The sequence below is a fragment of the Asparagus officinalis genome, chromosome 10 (assembly GCF_001876935.1).
Source record: "Asparagus officinalis chromosome 10, Aspof.V1, whole genome shotgun sequence".
Classification (NCBI taxonomy): domain Eukaryota; kingdom Viridiplantae; phylum Streptophyta; class Magnoliopsida; order Asparagales; family Asparagaceae; genus Asparagus; species Asparagus officinalis.
The window spans coordinates 57664439-57676229 of NC_033803.1; the positions used below are offsets into that span (position 1 = coordinate 57664439).

Here is an 11791-nt window from a genome sequence, read left to right on the forward strand (position 1 = left end):
TTTTGTGGAGAACATGTTAACGCTTGTTTATAACATGTTAACTTTTGTTAGAAATATGTTAACTTTCTTTGATAAATGTTAACTCTTTGACATAACAAAACTCTCGTAAGTAACATGTTAACTATTGTTGATTACAAGTAAACTCTTGTGATAACATGTTAATCCTTGTTGATACATGTAAACTCATGATGATAAAATGTTAAATCTTGTTGCCATCATGTTGACTCTTGTAGTTACCGGTGTATATGAACTGAAATATGTTTGGGTGTTTGTAATAGTTTTGTAGTTAACTGTGTACATGAACTGAAATATATTAAGAAAAATGCCCCAGGGGACAGGAGCAGGGGACAGGTGAGGTGTCCCCTGCTCATTGGTTAATGTACTGTTCATGAACAGTACATTAACCAATGAGCAGGGGACACCTCACCTGTCCCCTGCTCCTGTCCCCTGGGGCATTTTTCTTAATATATTTCAGTTCATGTACACAGTTAACTACAAAACTATTACAAACACCCAAACATATTTCAGTTCATATACATCGGTAACTACAAGAGTCAACATGATGGCAACAAGATTTAACATTTTATCGTCATGAGTTTACATGTATCAACAAGGGTTAACATGTTATCATCAAGAGTTTACTTGTAATCAACAATAGTTAACATGTTACTTACGAGAGTTTTGTTATGTCAAAGAGTTAACAGTTATCAAAGAAAGTTAGCATATTTTCAACAAAAGTTAACATGTTATCAACAAGAGTTAACATGTTCTCCACAAAAGTTAACATGTTTACCACAAGAGTTAACATGTTTGCCAAAAGAGTTAACATGTTTGTTACAAGAGTTAACATGTTTTCAACAAGAGTTAACATGTTTTCCACAAGAGTTAACATGTTTGCCACAAGAGTTAACATATTAGCTATAAGAGTTAACATGTTTCGAACAAGAGTTAACATGTTATCCATCATATTATTTACAAGAGTTAACATGTAATAGGTGTAGCTTAATAACCTACCAAAAAAATTTTATATGTTAACTGTAACTTAACAATCTAACTGAGTAACTTTACAGACCCAAGTAAGATAACATTTTCATTATAATTCACATTGGCATAGATATATTTCAGTTCATATACACAGTTAACTACAAAAGTATTACATACACCCAAATATGTTTCAGTTCATATACACCGGTAACTACAAAAGTATTACAAACACCCAAATATGTTTCAGTTCATATAAACAGTTAACTACAAAAGTATTACATACACCCAGATATGTTTCAGTTCATATAAACAGTTAACTACAAAAGTATTACATACACCCAAAAGTGTTTCGGCAAATCCGCAACTCATATCAATCGGCGATCGGTTCATTGAAAGATGCGTGGTTGTGGCCTTCGGTGTGGCATCGAGAGCATTTCAAAGGTCGTTTGTACACTGTTCGATTGTTGATACGTCTTGTTTTATTTCTCCCCTTTCTTTTGATAGTATGTGGTGGAAGTAGCTCGATCTCATCCCTTGGCACGCTTCGTTTCTCATAATCTGGTATAGGATAGAGAATCGGGTCATAGCTCTTTTTAAATGCTTCTATGGACATAAACCAATCGCAATATTGGTAAATGTCTCTCTTCATGTACGAGATGACTGCACTTGCATGTTTACACGGAATCCGCATGACGTCCCAAGCACGGCAAGTGCATGTCTTCTTCTCCAAATCAACACGGGTAGTTTTATGTGCTTGCACTTCAAATATGTCAGCTGCAGCTTGCTTAACATCCAATGGACGACCTTTCTCTATATTTTCTTTAAGCACCATCTCTGCTTGTGGACAGAGATATCCAACCCATTTATCTGCAAGTAACCGACGATTACTCATTCGAACTATTATCTGTTTACGGATATGCTCAACCATTTGTAGAATCTGTAGCATTCTAGCTTCCCTTATCCAATTATTAAAAGACTCAGCGACATTAGATGTTACGTGCCCATACCTGAAATTATATATAACTTTATAACAGGTCACAAATAAAGGTTAACAAATAATGAATAGGGTTAACATAATATGAATTACAGGTAATAGTTTACAGATAAGAGTTAACAGGTTATAAATAAGGGATGACACAAATAATTGAATAGAGTTGTTTTTTTTGTATTACAGTTAACATGTTTACATATAATAGTTAACATTTAACAGTTAACATATTTTCTACAAGAGTTAACATGTTATCTACAAGAGTTAACATGTTATTAACAAGAGTTAACATGTTATCCACAAGAGTTAACATGTTATCAATAAGAGTTGACACGTTACCCACAAGAGTTAACATGTTAGCAACGAGACTCAACATATTATCAACAAGACTTAACATGTTATCAACTCTGATATAGTTAACAGCTCTGATATAGAATTTAACAAATCCAAAGATAACATGCTAAATAGCATAAGTTCATACATTAGCATAGATATAGAACAGCCAAATAACGTTACCTTATTCCCGGGAAGAATGCATTTGCCCATTGATCAGGAGAGTAGTTCATAGCAATGTTGTATGCCCTTGGATCCATGTCATATATCTCTTTCATGTACTCATTCCATTCTGCTATTGTGTATTTATAACAAGCACTTTGGAGTAAGTTCCCAAGAACATGAGTGTCCTTCGACTTCATACCCAAGTCCTTAAGCTTTAACCTAAAATTTTCAACAAGATGTAGAACACACCTCGACTGTAGAGCTTCTGGAAAATACTCTTTTACTGATTCTTTAATTCCTTTGTCCGCATCAGAAATTATAACCAATTGGTGGGGAGGATTGTAAGGGTCAGCCCTCTCATAAAGTATGGACCATAGACCTTGGAGGAACCACTTCCAATTCATCAAATTCTCTTGATCACATATGCAATACGCTAAGGAAAATATACCTTGGTTCCCATCGTATGCTATGGCCAAGAGGAGAATACCTTTATATCGATCCTTCAAAAATGTACCGTCCAAAAATAGAAGGGGTCTGCATCCACTCAAGAAACCTTTGATGCATGCAGCATAACAAACAAAGAGTCTCGAAAACCTCCCCTCATTCTGGTCAACATGTATGTAACTGCCGGGATTTGTCTCTTTTACCATGCGCTCATACCTAGTCGTGTAAGAAGAAACAAACCAACAAGTTAACATGTTATCCGTGTAGCTTAACAAGCGACCAAAAAAAGCTAACACATTATTGGGGTAACTTAACAAAAGTTAACATGTTATTTACAAGAGTTAACATGTTAGTCGTGAAACTTAACATGTTATCAATGTTATCAATGAACTTAACAAGGAACATGTTAACTATTTGTTTTAACAAGCAAACTTTGAAACTTAACAAGTTAATAATAAAGCTCAGCATTTACCATCGTAGTTGATCATACGACTCATATATATCCCCGTAAAGCTTCTCCTGTGCTCTCTCTTTCCCCCACCATATCTTACTGTAATCAATTCTAAGGCCGTAGTTTGTGAGGAACTCCTTTTGCACATCAACGGGTCGGATTTCTGGACGGACCTTCAGGAGTGGTTGTAACTGTGTTGCAATGAATTTACGGGATGCCCTTGAACGACCTGTATTTTGCCCGTACTGCCCACAAGTATGTTCATTAACAAACTTCTTGATCGATAGTCTATTTGCATTCTTAACAGGTGAAGCAAACAACATCCATGGGCACTCGTAAGTTTCTTTATATCGGCAATATACACGGATACGTTTTGGTTCGTTCTTTTTAAACTCATAATCAAACATTTTGGCCAGAGAATAGTATGTCAGCGCCAACCTTAATTCTTCAGCACTTTCAAATTCTTGACCCTCTTCAGTTAATGCATTATGCCACCAACCAGGAATCATTACTGTGTTGTTAATAATGTCATCAGAACGCACTACACTGCTACCACTGGGATTATCAATTGGAATTCTTTCAGAACCATGGTTTGCGGCAGAAGTACTATCAATAAACTTTGGCTTCAGTGTATTCATAATGCTGCACAAATATAATTGGTTTTTCTTAAAATAACAAATAGGACTTGTACTTAAATAATGCAGTACCCTTAACAGTTAACAAATATGTCCTAAAGCTTAACAACCTTCGGTAGAAAGTTAACATATATCAATTAAAAGCTAACATTTAACCTGCTCTATGCAATTCATAAGTTTTCAAATAAATTAAGTGTAAATATAACTTACATTTCAGGAGGTTGCTTCGGGGTGTTCTCACATCTGGAAACATCTACATCTATATTAGCTCGAATATGGATCTCCAGACACCCGATATTACGGTTGTGCTCCACCATACACTCCATATCATCCTCATTCTCGATCTCAAAACTCAGATCAGGGATCCTTTCAGATTTATAAACCATTGATAGCGCATCATAAGGAACCTTCAACCTCTCAGCTACGTCGAACTTAAACTCAAAAAAAGAGGTTGCAGAAGTTACCCTTGAGAACACTGCTCTCTCACCCAAGGAAACCATGCAAATAAGGGGGCTCTCCGCCATAAATGAAGGGGATTTAAGAGGAGTTATGAAGGGCACTTTAGGACAAGTAGGGGGCTGAAGATCATAAGCCCTAACCGCAAAGATCTGCCCTTTGCACCATAAATACACTCTCTTCAAAGCCGAGTGGGTTAACAGGAGATATAACGGAGGGAGCGCGCCAAAATTTCCCCCCAAAACGGCCATCATCTCGCCTTAAATGCGACGGAGAGGTTTCGCCAGCGATCGGATCTCGTTTTCGAGGCACGGAGTTGAAAGCGGGGGTATTTTAGGGAGGCTGGGTGCAAATACGGGTGTGAGAACTGCGTTTAGGGCTCAGTTACATTTTTTTGAAAATTTAAGGGCTTAGCCACATGGGCCAAACTACAAGGGGGCTGGGCCACATTGTATTTTCAATTTTGGGGCCTTGAAGCAATTTTTCCAAATTTTTAAAGGGGATATTTGTAGTTTCAAAAACTTTCAAGGGGCTAGTTGTAAAACTTTCAGGGGGATTGTTTGCAAAATTTTAGGGGGGCTATTTATAACTTTTTACCATTTTAGAAGACTGTTTATAACGGTGAATATTTTAGGTATTGCTTATAATTATTAGATTTTAAGGTGGTAGTTTATAATTTATTAAATTTTACGGTGGTATTTGTTATTGTTGGATTTTTCTAATGTTTATTTATAATTTATAACTTATAATTTTTGAATCGTAATAGGTTGTTTGTAATTTTTTGATTTTTCATAGACCTATTCGGATGTTAAGATTTTCAGGTTGTTCATAGTGTTTGAATCTCAAAGTTTTGTTAGTAATTTTTAAATTTTTATGAGGTTGTTGAAGTTCTTAGATTAGACAATTGATAATTTTATAATCTCAAAGAATATTCTTATATATAAAGGAGAGTTACCAATAATGTTAACTTGATGATGATTCTTTCTGATAGAATTGATGGGCACATGACAATTTTTAACACATGACATGTCTTTATGTTTTTTTTATGGCGCCATGTGACTAACTGAGCCGCTCCATCTTTATGCTTTTAAAAATAGTTCGCCAAGTTTGCTCATTATAACAATATAAATATATATATGTAGATATAGATTATAATTTGAGAACATATATAACCAAAATGAAACACACATTAATATCTTTTTGACAATTTTTATCTAAAAGGTATCTTTTTGGCATTGAAATAAAACTAATAATTTCTTCACACATCAAAGTCCTTTAATACTAACCAATATATTCATATAAAAAATACATCCAAAAAAATTATGTACATCTTGCAAAGGTATCATACATTCATACTTTCGTGGACATAAATCATGTGTACTAATAAACTTTTGTAATAAGCTTATCTAGTTGTATTTATTGTAACTCGCATTAGATATTGCTCTCTTGTTGTTATTATATTCTTCCTCTTATCTCATTATTTAGAGAGAGAACAAAATTCTATATGTTGCGAGAGATTTGCGTATAAATAAAATATATTGAATAAAGTTCTTGTGTTTTTCAAAACTTTTGAGGGTTGTTTATAATTTTTAAATTTTTAAGGAATGGTTGTAAAGGTTTCAGGGGGTTTTGTAAAATTTTATTGGATTATTTGTAACTTTTAAAACTTTTAGGGGGCGTTTTAGTGATGCTTTGGGGTATTTTACTTTTTGAAACTTTCATGGGGTTTTTTATAAATTTTTTAGGGAGTTGTTTGTAATAGTTTGAAATTTTTAGCATGGCATTTTATTATTTTCACAACTTTGATGGGCTAGCTGTAGAATTTTCAAAGCATAGTTTTTTAATTTTTCAAGGGGATATACTAACTTTTTAAACTTTTTAAGGGACTTGTTCTAAAATTTTTAGGGGGTTCTTTATAAAACTTCAATGGGATATTTGTATTTTTAACCTTTTTAGAAGATTGTTTGTAATTTTTAGATTTACTAGGGATTGTCAGTAATTTTGTAAATTTCAGGGGGGAAATTATAATTTTATGGTTTTTATATGTTGATTGTAATTTTTGGATTATTCAAAAGTTTATTTGTAGTTGTTGAATCTTAAGGTTTTTTTTAACTTCAAGGGACAGTTTGTAATTTTTAAATTTCTAGGCCTATTTGTAATTTTTGAAACATTCAAGGGTTTTATTTTAAAAAATTTATGGTGTTGTTAGTAATATTTAAAAAATTTAAGTTGGATGTTTATTATTTTAGCAGCTATCATAGGGTTAGCTATAAAAATTTTAAAAGCTTATTTGTAAAATTTTTAAAGGGGATATTTGTAGTTTCAAAAACTTTCAAGGGGCTAGTTGTAAAACTTTTAGGGGGATTGTTTGCAAACTTTTTGGGGGGATATTTATAACTTTTTAACATTTTAGAAGATTGTTTGTAACGGTGAATATTTTAGGTATTGCTTATAATTTTTAGATTTTAAGGTGGCGGTTTATAATTTATTAAATTTTACGGTGGTATTTGTTATTGTTGGATTTTTCTAATGTTTATTTATAATTTATAACTTATAATTTTTGAATCGTAATAGGTTGTTTGTAATTTTTTGATTTTTCATAGACCTATTCGGATGTTAAGATTTTTAGGTTGTTCATAGTGTTTGAATCTCAAAGTTTTGTTAGTAATTTTTAAATTTTCATGGGGTTGTTGAAGTTCTTAGATTAGACAATTGATAATTTTCTAATCTCAAAGAATATTCTTATATATAAAGGAAAGTTAGGAATAATGTTAACTTGATGATGATTCTTTCTGATAGAATTGATGGGCACATGACAATTTTTAACACATGACATGTCTTTATGTTTTTTTTATGGCGCCATGTGACTAACTGAGCCGCTCCATCTTTATGCTTTTAAAAATAGTTCGCCAAGTTTGCTCATTATAACAATATAAATATATATATGTAGATATAGATTATAATTTGACAACATATATAACCAAAATGAAACACACATTAATATCTTTTTGACAATTTTTATCTAAAAGGTATCTTTTTGGCATTGAAATAAAACTAATAATTTCTTCACACATCAATGTCCTTTAATACTAACTGTAAAACCCCGTATTTTATTAGAAGTATATGTGAACTATTAGTGATAAATAGTTCTATGTGTGGTAAATGACTTGAGGTCAAGGATATACTTGGTAGCAAGTTTCTTGACATGCATAAGTGTGGTTTCATAGAGTTCGTGCATTGGTTTTGGCTGAATAACAAAACATGCACGAATCTAAAAATAAATGTCTGCTCAGTCGACTTATGAGTCGACTCATGAGTCGACTAATGAGTCGACTGATGAGTCGACCTATGAGTCAACTGACGGGCTAATTTCCAGCTTTTCTTTTATTTGTGGGTTGGGTTGGTTTTATTTTGGGTTTGACCGCTTATATAAAATCTCTCCTACCCGAAACCAACCCAAAAACCCATCAATTATCAGAGAAACCCTAGCCTCTCTCTCCCCTCAAAACCCTAGTTCGTTTTTGGCGATTTTTGGGGGATTTCTCGAAGGAGTTTGCACGGGATTTCGTGCAGTGCAGCGGAGGAGATCGTGCTTTGGCAGATCCAGGAGTTTGTGCATCATATCAGAGGTGAGTAACATCTCGCCCAGCCCTCACCCACTGTTTGTATAGTTTCTATGAGTTTTTATTTCGGATTTTTGAGCCTAAAACATATTTTTTGTATAAAAGTAGATGCTTTACATTCTAAGCTGCAAGATCTATATTTTACAGTTAGTAAAAAGCTCACCAATGTTTTTGTAATATAGATCCAGATCTGGAATTAGTCTTAAATATGGGTTTCATGTGATTTAATGTTTTAAACGCGTTTTTAAACATGAAGAAATATGTTTAGGGTTTTAATACAAAATAATACATGCAAATCTTTCTTTTCTGTTGATATACATGTGTTAGAATTGAATATACATTGCTGGACCTGAACAAAGAGAACCTTAGTTTTTATCAATTTTCGCAGATAATCATCGTAAGCAGAAAACTGGGGATTTTCTGTTCAGTCGACCAATGAGTCGACTCATGAGTCGACTTATGAGTCGACTCATGACTCGACTAATGAGTCGACTGACGGGAAAGTGTTTAGTTTTTTTTTTATGTTTTGTCTGGTTGACCAATGAGTCGACCAATCCTAGTCGACTCATGAGTCGACTGATGTGGTGTTTTATAGATTTTTGATCTGTTTGAGTTGTTTTTCGGGGTCGCCTCGATTATCTGACACTAGTTTATAATGTTAGTAATTTATCTGTACATGTGAGTTGACTTTTGACACAAGTACTGATCCGCACACCGAGGCACGTGTGACATGAGCCTATGTGTATCTTTTGTGTATACATGTATCATCGACACTTACACTTTGCTTAATTTACATTTAGTCCATGCGTTGGACATTGGTTATATTCAGTCCATGCGTTGGACATCGGTTATATTTAGTCCATGCGTTGGACATCGGTTATATTTAGTCTATGCGTTAGACATTGGTTACATTTAGTCCATGCGTTGGACATTGGTTATATTCAGTCCATGCGTTGGACATTGGTTATATTCAGTCCATGCGTTGGACACTCGTTACTTTCAGTCCATGTGTTGGACGTTTACTTCATGCAGTCCATGTGTTGGACATTTAATCTATATAGTCTATGTGCTGGACACTTAATCGTTTTTCTCACATGACACTCATGTGAGTTCGACATGATATTATGTTTGGAAGTAGAGATGGGTTTTGTATTCTTTTAAGTTATTTGTTCTTGCATTAAATTTTGGGTTTGGTATTTAGGGATTTACAATCTGAGCTACATGGTATATACATGAGGGTTTTCTTATTTGGATTATTTCGCTCGACGTACCTATGCTCGTGTTGTAACTTCCTAGATACTAAAATCCTCTTATACCTAGGTACTTACAATCTGAGCTACATGGTATATACATGAGGGTTTTCTTGTTTGGATTATTTCGCTCGACTTACTTATGCTTACGTTGTAATTTCCTAAATAGGATTTGTGATTTTATATATATATTATAACTGTATTTTCTACATACAATGAGCCCTTTTCCTTGGGGCTGGTTGTGATATTGCTCGCTAGCGCTTTAACGCTCGTTGTCCCTCCCCCTTTCAGGTAATGAGCCTGGAGCCCGGAGAGTCGTAGGTTGATGGCGAGGCAGTTTAGCTTCGGCTATTCTATTATAGTTATATTTTACTTTTGAGCTCCACTGTAGACTTTGTTTAGACATTTTGAGAGTTTATTCTAGAAGTTGTAAAGGCTGTGTGCCTTATTTCCTTTTATTCAGACATTTGTATGTGAGATTTGTTGAGAAGTTCCAGTTTATCCATTTCAGACATTGACTTGTACTTCAATATGTTAGATGATGAAATATTTTTTTGATCTCTATTATTTCATCAGTTGACTCTTGTATTATCTTTTACTTGCTTTTGTACCTACACCTGTTATTGACTCTACTAGAGAGATAGTAATTGTGATGGTGAAACATGTCATTGCACAGTGTGGTGCATGGCAGGTTTGACATTCTTGGTTTTATCTTAGACTGCAGCATTGTGTGAACCCAGGGGCGTCACAGTTGGTATCAGAGCTCTAGTTCCAGTATCCTTAGGATCATCCTGTGTCGAGTCGTGGAGCTAGGATAGAGTTTCTTAGGATTCATGTATAGAGTCCGATAAGAATTTCCTAGTATGAGTGAGGACGATATATACGTATATCTCAAAAATTTGAGAATTTTTTTATGATAACTATTTTTGTTTAAAGTATTTGTGTGAATACTGTATGTTGTGAAAATCGTATGGTGATACGTTATGTATGTATATATATCTATTTTGACTCATGAACTCTTTTTGTTATATGCTCAGATGTCAGAATATGGTATGTTACGTACTCGGAGATCTGAACAGGCTGAACCACAACAAACTTCACCTTAGCCACATCAGACACCACCTGAGCCGCAGCAGGCTCCCTAGTACCTGATAAACCTTATGGCTCCCCTAGTCATTAGGATAGTAGCAATTAAGGAGCTCGTGGCGAATCATATTACACCACCACCACCAGTAGTTGAAACCGCCATTTCTCAGAAAAATGGGACGGCTAAGTTTCAGAAGGACAAGGAAGGGAGTGCTAAGAGAGGGCACACCGGAGACAAGGGTAAGAACAAGAGACCCTTGTCTGGACCTCAGCAGCAGCAGCAGGGCCCTCATAAGAAGGGATCCCAACAGGATCAGAGAGCACGTCAGTAGCGCAAGTTCCAGGGAACTTGTTTTAATTGTCGCAAGGTCGGACACAAGGTATTAGAGGGCCGCAGTGCACCAACAAGAGCTTAGAAGGGAAATGGTCCGAATCAGCAATAGCAGAAGACTGAGGGGCAGGTTCTAGCAATTCATGAGGTTCCCCAGGGGCAGATTGTCCCATATTCTCCAGCACCAGCGGCAGAGCAATCTTCAGCCACCGGCAGAGTATATCCAGTAGTTCAGCATGATCATGGAGCAAGCAGCTCAGTTGTGGAGGGTACGTTCCTCATGAATCCTTTTCCCGCACGTATTCTTTTCGATTCGGGAGCTTCGTGTTCTTTCATTTCGTATGCTTTTATGACTAGACTCCAAATCGTAGCTCAGCCTCTAGACATTCCATTATCGGTTTTCCATCCCTTTAGGTGAGGTATCGCTTCTGGAGAGCGTTTGTAGGATGTGTATTATTAGTCTAGGTGAGTCGGAGTTTGTCATAGATTTGATAGTGTTGCATGTGTCCGAGTTTGATGTCATCCTTGGTATGGATTGGTTGATAGATTTGATAGTGTTGCATGTGTCCGAGTTTGATGTCATCCTTGGTATGGATTGGTTGGCTTCCTACCTTGTTAGTATTGACTGCTTTGCGAATACAGTCAATTTGTGAGCATCCGATGGGTCTGAGTTAATTGTAGCAACCTCTCAGGGCAACCGTTTTGCGGAGTCATTTCTGACGTATATCGAGGAGGTGATGCGACGAGATCAGAGTATTGATTTATTGGAGACTAGAGTTGTCTCAGGGTATCAGAATGTCTTTTAGAACATACCTGGATTACCTCCTGTGTGAGAGGTTGAGATTTATATTGAGTTGCAGTCGGGCACAGCCCCGATATCCCACGCACCCTATCGCATAGCACCAACTAAGATGAGGGAGCTTCAGGCCCAGTTGGACGAGTTATTAGCTCAGGGTTTTATTCGTCGGAGTCATTCTCCGTGGGGCGCTTGTCTCAGGGTATCAGGATGTCTTTTAGGACATACCTGGGTTACCTCCTGTGTGAG

At 35.7% G+C, this 11791-nt stretch overlaps 1 protein-coding gene across 1 annotated transcript; it reads right to left on the reverse strand.

Annotated features, from left to right (window-relative positions):
- LOC109826768 lies at nt 1355-4707 on the reverse strand. The gene is made up of 4 exons (XM_020393790.1): nt 4211-4707; nt 3387-4007; nt 2489-3130; nt 1355-1991 (listed from the first exon to the last, which is right to left on the reverse strand). The coding sequence occupies exons 1-4, from the start codon at nt 4705-4707 to the stop codon at nt 1355-1357; spliced, it is 2397 nt and encodes a 798-aa protein (XP_020249379.1).